The following is a 14,668-nucleotide window of genomic DNA, read 5'->3' as shown; positions in this document are numbered from 1 at the left end:
CCGGTCACAAGAGTTTAAAAAACTTATCCGAACAATACTTGGGATGAATGCAAAAACGTGGAATGGCTGATTACTTTTCCAGGCACTACTTTCTGAAAAAAAAAAAAAAAAAAAGCCAAAGAAAAGCATAAGGAACGCATCAAAATGAAAACTGTAATGCTTTGCACTTCCGAACAGACACTTTTCCAATCCAAACCCCAGAATTAAAACAGCTCAATGAAATTTCTGGCCAGTGAGGTCAAACAGAGTGTGACAGGCTACAGTTCACTAGAGCTGTTCGCCTGATATCGAGAGGGAAATGCATGTTGCTGCCAAACATGGCACATCTGTGAGTGTGTAATTAAATTAAAATGTAATTAATAAAATCAAGGCTGCAAATCACTTCATACTTATCAGCTGCTTCAGGAAAATGGCAAATAGCTGGTACAAATATTTACATAAAACAGAACTGGTTGGGAACATTCAGCCCTTAGCCACATTCTAAATGGCATATGAACTCATGGATTCTATCAAACAGCATCAGTTGTACACTCCAACGCACCTTCATGATGTTAACGACCTCCTGTTTAACCCTGGTAAGCTCCTGCTGCAAATTCTTTCTTTCCTCCTCACTAGCTTGTTCCACCTCCTTCAATTGCTCCTCCATCTTCGACTGCAACTGCCGCCGAGCCTCCTCTGCACGCTGAGCTACGCCCAAAGCCCGCTCCAACTCTTCAAATGCTAGAAGGAAGTCACATACACTCCACACTCAGATACTTTCCATCATACACTCCTCACCGCCATGTTCTATCAAGTATGTTCCATCACAGTGGTCCTCACTGCCAGTTCTAGAAAACCATCTTCTTGTTAAAGACCAGCAATAACATGTCTGATTCATGCTGGTATACCCAGGCTGTGGGGCCAAAATACCAGAGCAGAGAAACATTGCTCAGTCACACCTTCACATAGACACTTACACTCACTGGCCACTTCACAAGGTACAACTACCTTATAGGCACACTGTATTGGTGTATAATTGCAGACTGTCGGCCCATCTGTTGGCATGTGCAATTCATCCGCCTCTCTCTAACCCTGTTTCTGAGCTAGGACTGCTCATACACTGTTGTGTATTAGGCACAGCAGTGTTGCTGGGTTTTTTTACACACATCAGTATCACTGGTAGGTTGAATATGGTCTGACAGCCAAGAACATCCAGCCGACAGATGTCCTGTGGTCAGTAACTGACCACTGATGATGGTCTAGAGGATGACTAACACAAATTGTGCACAGCAACAGATGGGCTGTAGTCCCTTACTGTACACCAACAAGTTGTATCTAATAAAGTTGTGGGTGAGTGTATACACAAAGACAGAAGAATACACCATCACATACATACCCTCTCTCACACACACACACACACACACACACACACACACACACACACACACACACACACGCTGATGGAATAGATGGCCCTTCACCAACCTGCTTTCTCTGACTTCTCCTTCTGCTCCTGAAGTTCCTCCTTTTGAGCCAAGGCCTGCTGGATTCTAGAGCGCAGCTGAGCGATCTCCTCTTCCTTCATTTCCAGGGTTTCGTGCATTTGACGCTTTGTCTCTGCGATAACCATACCCTACAACCCAGACCAGAGCAAAGCCATCAAATTCAGGACAGAGGACATATTTTTAAGACTGACCCATTTTCTTCCACTTCAAAGTAACTTATGAATAATTTAATAGGTTTTGCTGCATATTTGTATATATAATCAAACACCACAGATGATAGTCATTGCTCATGAAAGCACTTTTCTAAGAATATTTCACATCTCATGCACTTCACACTTGACAACATTATCATAACAGAAACTGAACGGAAAACACGTAATCCATAAACTTATTCCATAATTACTCAGGAGTCAATGCCAGTTCTCGTTATGACAGAATACAGAGACATCTGGTAACGATGATACACTTTAGACATGCTCCATCCCTGACCAAAACATGGCCTTTCTGTATTCAATTTGAGATCACACTCTGGCCCTCTGATTGTTTTTGACATGTTTCGCTGCTCCTCCACATTCCACACAGTGACCTCATCAGCTAGTATCTTTATCTCATGGAGAGTAGGTCAAGGGTCAGCCCCAACAGAAGATTTGCGATCACTACTCAGTAGCAAAAAAAGAAAGCCACCGATATTTCACATCTAACCACCTCAGATGACACTTGAAAGGTCTCCTCAGATCCTGTTTGAATACAAATCTCAGAAATTCTAAACAAACCCCTAGCTCTGTTTCATTTTTAGCTCTGAGAGAAAACGGGTCAAACACGTGGTCTCAGAATAACGTGCAAAGAGCTTTTCAAATCCCCTAAAAAATAAATCAATGTGTTTTATTTAGAAGGCTATGGAATTTCTGCTCTTCCAGAACAGAACAAAAACACACGCACACACATAACAGTGTGGCAGACAGTCAAATAGTTTTACTCACAGGAGACTCAATAAAGTACCTCTTCAACTTTCACTTTTTCATTTAAACCTTCTCACCTTGTCCTGCTCCAGCTGCTCAATGAGGTTTTTGGCATCGCGCAGTTGCTCAATTAGCTTGGTTTTCTCTGTTGTGTGAACCTCCTAATAAAGACAGAAAAGGACAGTTTAAGACAACACACTCCATATTTATCCTTGACTGAATGTCAGCAACGAACCATGTGAAACATTTTTGACAAAACAACTATTTCATATTCACCGCTACAGTGTAACTCTTGGCTGAAATATGTTGACTGAGCTGATGTTGACATGATCATAAATCATCGCAAATAAGAACTGAAAGAACTGGAGGTAAACAACCTGCAAACATTGCTCAAAGTGTAAAACAGTCTAGGCTAGACGGTTTAGGCTTGGGGCAGGTAAAACTGGCGTGACCTGTGTCCGTGCAACAGATTCACGTTTCTTTCAAAACCAGCACGAGCAGAAACCGAAGAATCAGTGAGATCTCCAGGCGTAAGACGTGATTCTCCAGGGACACCACCCACAATGCCAAAGCCACAACAGAGCAACCAGAAAACCATCTGAACCAAAACCAGACCGACTGAACCAACACTCAAACCGTAAATACACCCCAGGTCTACAGTGGCAGCCAAGGCAACTACGCCTCTGTTATTGTGGAGCGGTTACCCTGGCTGAAGACCCGCTTGCTCCTGTTTCCTGCTTTGCACTTCACCGTGTTGGTGAATATGACCAGCTCACGTCTTGAGAGATGGAGCATCCAATGTAGCATTTGGGTAATAATACAATGGCAAAGCCAGCACAGAGACAGAGTTGATTTATATATTTTGTATTCATGACAAAATACAGACCTCTATAATGTGTTTCTGGTCAACATACAGCATGTTTCTGATGTATATAGAAGCAGAGGGACTACTTTCAAATAAACAGTATGTACAACAGCTTACATATAAAACCACAGCACAAAATACAACGCCTGTGTATATCTTTGAGAAGTGTTCTCGTGAGATACATACATTGCGTGTGTGTGTCTGAGAAACTGCAGCCAGTTCAGCCACTCAGATGTGAAGAGTGTGTGTCAGCTGGTGTGCTTTAACGTGTTTCTGTGACAGTGAGCATGAAGAGCAGAGAGCTCTGGGGTTCCTGCACGCTGCTTAAAACAGAGAGGAGAGGCTGTTAACCTTTGCTCTCTCTGTCACAATGGGGACTCTTTTCCCAGACAGAACTCAGGAGTCATCACAACCACAGGAAATATCCATCCAGCACTCCACCCTGACCTGGGCTCTCTTAACACAGATACAATATCGTCCTGACGTACAGACACATGCACGTATGCTGACCCTAACTTAAAACACACCAACAATGGCAACTGCACAGAAAATAGGCTCCTCTGTATGTCTATCTCCTCTGTCTTTGTCCTTCTGGCTTAGTGAGGTGGTCTGGAGTAGTCCTGCATAACACTCCTACAATTAGATACACAGCAGGCCTGGTCATTACCTTACCCCTGATGCACATACGTGAGCGCACATACATGTGCACACGAACACACACATGCGTGCGCACACACGCACACACACGCGCACACGCACGCACGCACGCACACACGCACACACACACGCACACACACACACACACACACACACGCACGCACGCTCACACACATGCACACACACGCACACACACTCACTCACGCACACACACACACACGCACACACGCGCACACACGCGCACACACGCGCACACACGCGCACACACGCGCACACACGCACACACACGCACACACGCACACACACAGAATAAGAGACAGCTCTTTGGTGCCAGTTATCTTTGGCGCGCTCTTCCACTGTGTCTGACAGTCTGTGTTTTCCTAATTATCTCAACAATAGCCAAACTAAACAGCAAAATCAGGCAAGCTTAGCAAAATCAATCCTTTAGGAAAAGAATGACCTTAAAATATATATATATATATATATATATATATATATATATATATATATATATATATATATATATATAAAACAACAGAAAAACTGATAGAGCCAGTTAACTTGTTCATTTATAAAATGATATTAAGTATCAACTTAATACCACATCAATATGTTTGTCCAACCCATCAGATTCTGATCAGCCTGAGAAAATCAGTCCAGCAAGGACTGGGGTGATGAAGTAATGATTTGATCTGGCAGGGTATATCACTTTGAATGCTCATAATGCTGTTAGACAGACACTTGTAACACATTAATAAGAGTGAGTCTGTTAAAACAGTCAGCTATTTCTGAGACCCAGAAAATCACAGCGCAGTGCAAAAGTCCAGTGGAGCCATTGTGCTGTACAAAATGGGCCGGAAACAAAGCAACCAGCTCAGCTAACAAAAGGCTTGGTGATTAGTGTATGATTTAAATCATGCACAGGCACGTTAGCGCATGAATGTGTGTCTCCAGGACTGAAACTGATAAACACTGGCAGTTTGGGTTTTTTTTTAAAGCTGGGGCTTTGACCTTGATTTTCTCCAGTTCCTGCAGTCTCTCCTGCAGCTGTTCCTGTAGTGTCTCGTTTTCACTGCTCAGCTGGGCACAGCGTTCCTTGTTGGTGCGAATCATCTCCTTACATCTCTGCAGCAGATTCTCCTGTCTCCTTACACGCTGCTCCAGTACCTCCACAGCTTTCGCTGGATCAGCACTGCCCTCTGCTGGACACACACAAAAAGTACAGACAAATAGAACATCTTGTGTGCTGTGTAGTAACTACTATTTTCTGTCCAGACAACCAGATAACTTTAGCAAGAGAACATCATTCTTGTAAATCAATGTTAAAATTAAAATATGTATTAAGATATGTGCGCAAGATTAGTGTGTCCGTGCGTATGTGTGTGTGTGTCACTGAGACCTGAGACATCTTCTTTAGAAGGGCTCTCAGTAGCAGATGCACTATCTGTAGCGTCTTCAGCAGGAAGAGCAGCTTCCCCCTCAGATGGGACCACACCACCTGGGACACCCTGAAGACGTCTCTTCATCAGGGCAACCTGCCGGGAGACAAGGCGCTTTCTCAGACTAACACGTTTTGTCAGTAGCTATGAGAAAAAGAGTATATTAAAATGAAGCTTTTTGATCAAACGCTGAGATTCAACATTCAGACAAAACACTATTTTCTCTCTCTCTCTTACACACACACACACGCACACGCACACGCACACGCACACACACAAAGTCATACTTGGGTCTTTAGCACAGTGATCATCTGGTCTTTCTCTTCTAGGGCAGCATCAAACTCCTCCTGTAAGTGTTTCTTGGCCTGCTGGTCCATCTGTAGCTCCTAAACAAAAGGTATGAAACCCAGAACCAAGCCCTGTCAGCACATTCTTGTGTAGTACCCTTACAGCATCTCACCGCACCACAAAAGATTCCTTCTCTACATCATTCAACAAGTGCTCAATCTAACCTCAGTTATGTCTTATTTCAGCTTGACATTAACACTGTTATCCGCAGGGAGTGCCCCGCCTTTCTTTATTATGTTCAGCTCTCTGTTCATTCAGTGTCAGTGAAGTATACTGACTTCAGAGAAACCCACTTCCATTTCTGTGAAGCTGTGACTTCTAAAGGAAGACTGACATGTAAAAGTCGAACAAAGAGAGTCAGAGAGGGAGGGAAAGCGAGAGAGGGAGAGAGAGAGAGAGGGAGAGAGAGAGAGAGAGAGAGAGAGAGAGAAGGAGAGAGACAAAGAGACAGAGAGAGGGAGAGTGATAGAGAAACTGACAGACACAGTAAAAGAGACCAACTTTAAAAGACAGCAAACTGGGATTAAACAGAATGATGTTGACAGAATGAAGAGAGGTGTACACATAGGTATAGAAGGGTAGATATGGAGATGATGAGTTGAATATGTGCCAGTACCTCTCTCAGTTCTCCTATCCTCCGCAGGGCTTTGTCTTGACTCTGGCTGAGAATGGCCTGGATTGAGACAGGAATGACAGTTCATTAATACTAACCCAACTGCCATTACCATACTCAACAAAAACCAGACAGAATAAATGTCTGATAATGGATACAAAGCCATTTGGACTACTTATTGTACTGTGTGAAAATTACCTGGGTCTTCTCTTTATCTCTTTGTACTGTTCTGTAGGCCGTGACCAGCTGTGAGCAAAAGTGCAGGGGACACAGAGAGAAAATTAGGTGATTAATATTAAATTCAAACACAATGCTGTGGCATTTGACCATATTCTCTGATTAATGCAGAATGGGTCTGGAATGGACTGATGAGTGGGGCATAATCCTGCATGTTGAGAGAATACAAAAACGCTATGCACATCCACGCATTTTAATGAAGTGTTAGGGCAACTTTTCAGGAGAGGTTATGACGTTCAATAATTAGCACATATGTTCAGTTTTCTTAGTTACTGATGTATGGAGATCATTAAGCCTAGACCTTGACAAATATTTCAGTAGTCTCCACTAACCATTACTGACAGCTTAACATGAGTGGAAAGATAATTGGACTGACAGAAAAAAGAAAAAAAAAAAAATCTTTCAATAAACATTAAGATGTTCCTTAGAATAATTACTGCAGTGGATCATGACAAAAGGTACACGCAGTGCTACTGGGAAAGAAGAAAGTTTCTAATGAGGGATACCACAATGCTCATAGCGCCCGTTTACCTCAGAGTATTTCCCACGGTAGTTGGCCAGACTCCTCTCCACCCTGTGCAGGCGGTGGAGAAGCTGCTCCTTGGTCATGGCATCTGCGTTACCGGGCGAGTCTTCAGCCTCACTCTCTATGTCAGATGGAGGGTCGTAGGCCAGGGCAGGCTGAGTCTCGTTTTCTCCCAACGGCGTGAGGGACTCTCGGGATGGGCTGCGGACAAGGCTGTCCCTTGAACCAGAACGGAACAGTCCCTCACCACGAGCGGACCCTCGGAACAAGGACTCCACAGAGGAAACCCTCTGCTGTAGCCTTTGTGCCAGAGACTGCGACTCCTCCCTCTGTAGAAGCAGAAAATTTTAAAAAAATGGATGCAATATCTCTGTGTATAATATCTCTGTGTCTATTTTTTCCCCTTTTTCATTTCTCAGAGAGCAGCATTTATTATATTTTCTTTGGATTTTAGTTCGACTCTTGGCTGCACCAGGCACTGTCTCGGTCAAATACACATCAGTACTGAACAAGAACCCTTGACATCAGCATAACAACAGAGTGACAGTGAGGTGCTAAAGCAAACTATTAGGCCCTTCCTAAAAGGCACTCGGAGGCCTCAGCTGGTTGTGTGTTAGTGGGTAATTAAGACTCTTAATGTGAAGTCAGTGTGTTTACCTGAGGTGAAGCAGTTCCATCTCCATTCACACTACCTCTTGGGGAGCTGCCTCCTCCCTTAGAGGGAGTCTACACGGGGACAGAAGAAGTAATGTGAGTAAACATGCCTAAAGTGTCACTCCAGGGCACTGTTAGTCACCCAAAAACCCAGCGTGCTGCTCCCTGATCACTCTGAGAGCAATATTAGTATTGCTAAGAGCAATGCCGGGGCCTCTGATAAACCCCCATGCAACTTTAAGAGAAACAGAAGTGTTAAGTTCAAAACAACTAATATTTCTACTGTACACAACAGTCTGGGGATTAAACACTACACCATATTTCTTACTAGAGCAGAGAGACAATGTCACAAAGTTAACCAACTCGAGGTGTTGGTTACTGACACCAGTTAGTGAGGCACTGCAGAGCACAGCTGACGTTAGGAGAACACATTGCTGTCTTTATGGTTAGACAGGGTGATACAGCAGTGGGTCTAGCTAAAGGAGAGGCAAGTTACATGATGAAATTCAGTTCTAACAGACAAATCTGTGGATGCTTTTGCAAATCTCCTTTCTCGCCATCTCTCCCATGGTTACTCCTTTATTTTTCAGGAGCTCCTATCCTCTGTCAAGGAGATAGTAATGAATCTAAATCTACTGTAACGGCAAGATTTCACTGAAAACTGCTTTCTCCAAAGGTTTCTACATAATGTACTTGTGAATTGTTATGATTTATAAACCAATAGGAGAGGCTGTTCAAAATGCCCTTATCACGACTTAAAATCTTTGGACAAATAAAGGACGGAATTAAATCTAATTCTTGTCCTCTAACTACCTACTAGCAACACAAATTGAAAGCAGGTTTTAAAAAAAGTCTGACGCTGTCCAAGGATATTTAAATTATGTGCAAATAGCCCATTTGCACAGGGCATAATGCCAATATACTGGTCAAGGCAAAAAAAAGAAAGAAAAAAGAAAGACCTAAAAGGCACTGTACATGTTTATTATTCGGTAAACACATTTGTGAATGGAAAAACATAACCTTTCTGTGCATAAGAGGTTTGTGAATGAAGCTTCTTATCTCTTACAAGTCCAGTAAGTTCACTCTTTTGCCTGTGTGGAATTTTAATGAAGGTAAAAAGGAACAGGAAGATGAACTAAGTGTTGATCAAACTCATACTGTGTCAGATGAGTAAATGAATGTTTGCAGTAGTTAAATATCCCAGAATTACATCATCTTATCCTATCTCCTCCTCTTCAAATCTGGTAAGAGAAATAAAGTCTTGATTAAAAAACCCCAAAAAACCCAGGGGTAGTCAAGAGCCTCATATAAACGACACTGACGCACAACAACAATACCAACAACAACTACAACAAAATAACCCTGGAAAGTGCTACTACTTTTGGCTTTAACAGCAAAACTCACCTCACCAAACCATGAAATCAAACCCCAAAACGATCTGAGTCGTTCAGGGTTCCGATAACAAAGCTATTGGACGGTATCTTACGACTGAACGATATTTATGATCGCCAGGTGCGACTGATAAGTTCCTAATACAGCTATTTCATGCATCAACCATCTGAACTACCACACTGCAGATCTTATCATACAGCACACTGCAAACACCGAAATGGAAAAGACTGACGCATACAATGGCTCGGTCAGATCTACTCCTACGGACAGACAAACAAAGACGCCCGCAGACATGTTTTTCTTTCCTTCTTTCGTTTTTTTAAGCTGTGGCTCTTAACACAAGAAAAAAAAAAAAAAAGACACATAGCCTTTTCTGAGTATTATGCTGCGGCTCCACTGAGCATACCAATCTGGATTAACTTTGTCATCCCAAATTTGTCACGAGACAGACATTCCAAAACACAGCGACGACACTCTGTTGGCCCTGAACAGAGTGACTCAGTCTGGGAAGCGTTCAGACTTCAGTAGACTTAAGTGAACCATCAGCAGGAGAAGCCAGGCTGTGTCAAGGAGCGGCACAAGATGTTGATTACCCACTCTAGTGAGACTGAATCTGATCCTCAGACTGTAACACAGCTCAAAGGTTTAGCTAAATGTTCTCCCTGGCAAGATAAAGAGAGCGTGATAAAAAAAATCAAGCTGCTACATTTCTGAATCATTAAAACTAAAGGAACTGGTACAAGTGAGATCATCATTATTTTTCAATATCAGCAGGAGATGAAACATAATGTTTAATCATTCATGAAAGATATCTGAAAGACTTCTGCATAATTTATTAATACCCGTTTTCCTGCTGAATACTGGTCCATACTATCTGTCTGAAAAGCAGTGGTATGAAAGAGTATTGCTGCATCCCCTTGGGTTACACAGCATCCTGTGTTCCAACCTATCTGAGCATTGTTTCTTTCACTGTGGATGTCAGAGAATACCACATGCCAAATCTTCATTAGCTTAGAAGCTTTCCGACAAATGACTGCTATTACAGCTTCACATGAATCCTCAGTGGGAGCTTTGTAGATCACTCCCAAGACTCATGGCAGTTTTATTCTGGCTGGTTGGTGTCATAGTAAGTCAATCTAAGGAATGTGGGCGGGTCTTTAGAGGGCTGTAGAGGGATTATCTGCAGTGGAGATAATGTGCAAATCCTCCTGCCAGACTGCTTCAAACATACAATAACTAGAATAACAACACCACTATTGTGGCACAGAATAGGGAACTCCCTGAACTTTGAGATGCAGTGAGAGTAAAACTGATGCCTATTGTTGCCAATGTTATTATCTCTTTCTCTTGTAAACAAGTCTGGCAAGTAATTTGCGAGGAACAGGGACGTTCTAGAGAGTTCTGCAGACAACATCAGACTGGATGCATTTAGAAATAAAAAAATGCTTTCCCCCCACCACTTGAGTAATTTAAGTGTATTGTGAATAAAACATATTTTTGTAATACAGCAAAGAGAACAACTTTGCTAGACTAAGTACACTAACCATATTTCAATTTTATTTCAGTTTTTTAATTGAAACAGGCTACTAGACATGCCTCTACACAATAGAAGTTGAAATACAATGATCCAGTGCCCTCTACATCCATGCAGGGAATGCTTTTTCAGACACATTTTGAAGAGGTTAGAGTCCAAAATCTAGCCATACAGAGAAAATATATTCACAGCCATTCATCAATGTCAAGAACAATGTCGACTACACAAAACAAATCAAAAGTTCCTAAAACTCCAAAAAAAACAAGCACTTTCTCAGAGGGGAAGCAAGACAAAAACTAAACAAATAAACCATCTACAGTTGCAGGGGAATTGTATGGGCCATTACATGAAAAACACATAGGTTTGGGGGTCAGGAGCAGTTGGGATTCTACAGGGTTACCTAAGGACATAGGATAACATCCATTCCTTGAGATGCCAAGACAAAATGTTTTTGGAATAAAATCAAACTGCTTTAGGGCACACAAGCTGCTGTCCCACAACAAAAAAAATGCCACTCCAAAGGATCAGATGCAAGGTTAGAGGTGAGATGCCTTTGAGTTACAAGAATGGAAAGAAAATGGGCAGAGAGAGAGAGCAAAAAAGAGAGAGAGCAGGTTGCAAGCAGATGTTGACTGTCACTACACAGACCTCCTCTTGCCCAAACCCCCAAAGGCATCGCAGAGAGGGAGGGAGAGGAGCGGGTTTCGGACTGAAGAAGGTGGGGGCAGGGCAAGAGGAGGGAGAAGACGAGATGTGAGGATGGACTCACCGCACTGGCTACCTGAGCCGGTTTGGGTCGTTTTGAATGGTCCAGAGCAAAGATAGTATACTCAGAGAGAAAAGCGGGCTCGGCTATCATCCCCGCCAGCAGCTGACCCCACCCCCCCGTCAGCGTGTGAATGGGACGAAGGAGGTGGGGGTGAAAGAGGGAGACACAGAGAAATGAGAAAACAACACCGTGTGTGAAATAGTGCCACGTGGAGGGACGGAAAGAGATGAGGGTAGAGAGAGTGAGAGAGAGAGAGAGAGAGAGAGAGAGAGAGAGAGAGACGGAAAAACAGAGTGAGAAAAATGAGACACCCAATCCATCAAGGCTTTTGCAATTGCTGTTTGATGTCCTCAGATTGACTACTACTGTATACACAAACACTTTAACACACCTCTCTTTGGTACGGTGAGGTCAAACTCGTCTAACTGCTGCTTTTGAGGAGGCAGCTCAGGTCAATGGGAACATCAAAGAAGCAAAGGCAAAAATGCTGACACAACAGAAATGCTGAGATGAAGTGAAATTGTATTTGAGAGACTCGGGGAAATTTCCGGAGGAAGACAAGAAGAAACATTAGAGAAGAACAATTATAACAGCTTACCATTTCGTTCAAATGTTTTATATTTACAATCACCTCCAACAATCATTGAAGAGAGCTGAAATTAACTAAAAAATTTAGTTCTTGATTTGGTTGCCAATGTCATGAGCAGGAGATGAGATTTAAGAAGCAGCAGAAATTTAATCAATGATTAGGTTACAGTTCTGTGATTTCCCCTGCCCGAAACACCTGTGAATGAGGTAATGAAGAACACTTTAGGAATGCATGCCCTCCTAAATGCCCATGGATATTTGCTCATACCAATACATTTTTTCCAGTGAAGGAAGGAGTTAAAGAGGGTTCACGGACTGTCACAACATAACCTACTCAATACAAAACAAACGGTAAAAGTGTAAAGCCAACAAGTAAACTGAACCTTTTTTTCCCCCCTGCATTTTCTTCTTTCTTGTCACCTATCTGAAAACTTCTGCATGGCTGAAAAAAAAAAGTCTTGTGGACAGGTGCCTTGAAGCAGTAAAAGACTACTGACAGATGTTAAAAAATGAGAAATCTGTTTTAACCTTCAAATTCTAATTTGCAATAACATTTTGCCTGAAAAATCAGTGACCAGAATAGGGTCTTTGCCAAACTAAAGCAGTGAGCAGGACTCTTGCACTGTATCTTCTCTGTTATAATGGATATACTTCCTAGAAAACATAAAAAGTATGAAAAAAAACCCTGCACAATAATGAGGATTACTTGCATTAACTAAAAGAAACTCAGAAACTGTCTTTGTCAAGTAGTGGGAGCCTATTAAAACAAAGAAAGTCCAGACTTTAAATCCAACTTTAATCCAGTAGGTCTTCCACACAGACAGACAAAGCACTCGACTTCATCTGCTTATGTCATGATTCACTGTAACCATCTTAAGAAGCTCATGGGGTGAAAGACATATGTCCTAAACCATGTTGCCATTGCAAGTATACCCAGACTTACGCCTCCAAAACAGGTTTCATAACAGTCCTTTGAATTATATCAAAGCTGTCTGTAGGTGCCTGCTGCTGTATAGAAACTGAGGTAGATGTATTCAGATGTATTCGTTTTCTTATGTCATGAAATAAACAGGGACTTACAAGGGGCTTAGCATATTTTGCGCGTGCAAGCTACTACTGTGAGAATGCAGGCACATTCAAAAGTTTTACAGATTACTGTTCAATGATGATTCTGCCTACCTCTCTGTCACTAGGGGAGGGCAGGACATCTTGCTGCAGAGGAGAGGCCTGATTGCGCCTCTCTCCTGAACTCACCTGGTAAACAATCACAATGAATTCAATAACATGTATGGTCAAAGTAAAATAAAACTCCATTTGAGTTAACAGTGATCTTTAGCTTCCAACAGAACCAAAAAAATCTATGCTGAAGCGACTGGCATAAACTCTGCCGTTTCTAGCAAGCATTCTATAGCACATGGTCTTTATAAAATAATATGAATAATGGGACATACATTTATCTTGAATATACCAGTAAGGCTTTGACGACACACTGCTTGCCACATATTTCTATGTATTGCAAAGTTTAGCGACATTTAATAGCAAAACTTGCCAAGAATAAAACCAGCATCATTATGTTTGAGTTATTCTCTCAGTAGGTGATACTGAGTAAACACCACGGACTATTTTTAAGTTACATGTGGAGCATTTGTAAGAGTCTGTACTTTCAAATTTGATTATTTTCCTGAAGCCGTTAAAAGTCCACCTCAGGGCTGTCAGGCAGGTTTGAGGTTGGCTGACACATCCTTCACTTAGGTGTGACGCGAACGGAAATGTCAACATAAACCTAACAGGCTAACTGACAGCAAAGTCCTTTCAAACACCAATGACAAGTCTCTGTCCAGCGTTACAACAGAAAACAAATAATACGGTTTTATAAGTCAGTTAAATTATGGTATACTGACAACAATCATGCCGCATGCTTTCGCTTTTTAAATATCCCATCACTTGATAAAAACATACTACAATCGTCTAAGTTAACTAGAAATTAGCAAAAGACATAACTTTGGAATGACGCTGCTAACTAGCCTCCGAAACAAAGCAAGGAACCAAAACTTAATCCCATGTGGAATTTAGGAAAAATCCCCTGTTCAGTTACAGTGTAGCCTAACTCCCTGTAACTGTTGTCACATTCTGAAGAGGCATTTAAACAGACTTGGGCAGCTATGTTTTGTTGTTATAGCCATCTGGCTAATTGGACGTCTTGAATATGGTTACTAACCTGGGCCTGCTGTGGTGAATGCGCATTCCTTTGTGGTGATTGCTCGTCGATTACTTTCTGCTTTAATTTCTTAAACATGATTTCGCTCTGTAGATACCAAGTATTTATTATACTTAATATGGCCCTTCATTCAGTCTTAAGTGTCAGTATAGCTAGCTCTGGTCAGCCGTCTCTCATTTCTTTGCAGGTGAAAGCAGTCACTGCGCAGATGCAGCCGACGTGGAGCAAAACACAGGGCGCTACTGCAAGCAAAGAGGACCAAACATAACGACAACGCATTGTGTATGCATCTTTGACTCCTCTCCGTCATCAGTGCAAAACATAGGTTTGGACCCGCCAGTAGTACAAAGTACAAAGAGCTGAGAGATTTACGTCTTTAAAATCC

At 42.1% G+C, this 14,668-nt stretch overlaps 1 protein-coding gene across 2 annotated transcripts in view; it reads right to left on the bottom strand.

The window, feature by feature from the left end:
- Positions 1 to 14,455, bottom strand: part of golga4 (golgin A4) — a 29,527-nt gene extending 15,072 nt beyond the window's left edge. The window contains exons 1-12 of one of the 2 annotated variants that reach the window (XM_030770332.1): positions 14,284 to 14,455; positions 13,245 to 13,319; positions 7,786 to 7,854; positions 7,134 to 7,457; positions 6,564 to 6,611; positions 6,369 to 6,425; positions 5,692 to 5,790; positions 5,365 to 5,500; positions 4,977 to 5,167; positions 2,521 to 2,604; positions 1,465 to 1,612; positions 542 to 720 (exon numbers count right to left, since the gene is read on the bottom strand). In XM_030770332.1, coding sequence (XP_030626192.1) covers positions 542 to 720; positions 1,465 to 1,612; positions 2,521 to 2,604; positions 4,977 to 5,167; positions 5,365 to 5,500; positions 5,692 to 5,790; positions 6,369 to 6,425; positions 6,564 to 6,611; positions 7,134 to 7,457; positions 7,786 to 7,854; positions 13,245 to 13,319; positions 14,284 to 14,361 — 1,488 coding nt within the window. In that variant the 5' untranslated portion in view covers positions 14,362 to 14,455. Of the gene's footprint in view, positions 1 to 541; positions 721 to 1,464; positions 1,613 to 2,520; positions 2,605 to 4,976; positions 5,168 to 5,364; positions 5,501 to 5,691; positions 5,791 to 6,368; positions 6,426 to 6,563; positions 6,612 to 7,133; positions 7,458 to 7,785; positions 7,855 to 11,477; positions 11,607 to 13,244; positions 13,320 to 14,283 lie in introns of those variants that run through there. The other variant, XM_030770333.1, reaches the window with a different exon arrangement.
- Positions 14,456 to 14,668: the final 213 nt, after the last annotated feature.

The sequence above is a fragment of the Chanos chanos genome, chromosome 4 (genome assembly GCF_902362185.1).
Source record: "Chanos chanos chromosome 4, fChaCha1.1, whole genome shotgun sequence".
Taxonomy (NCBI): Eukaryota; Metazoa; Chordata; class Actinopteri; order Gonorynchiformes; family Chanidae; genus Chanos; species Chanos chanos.
This window is presented reverse-complemented; position numbering and strand designations above follow the sequence as displayed.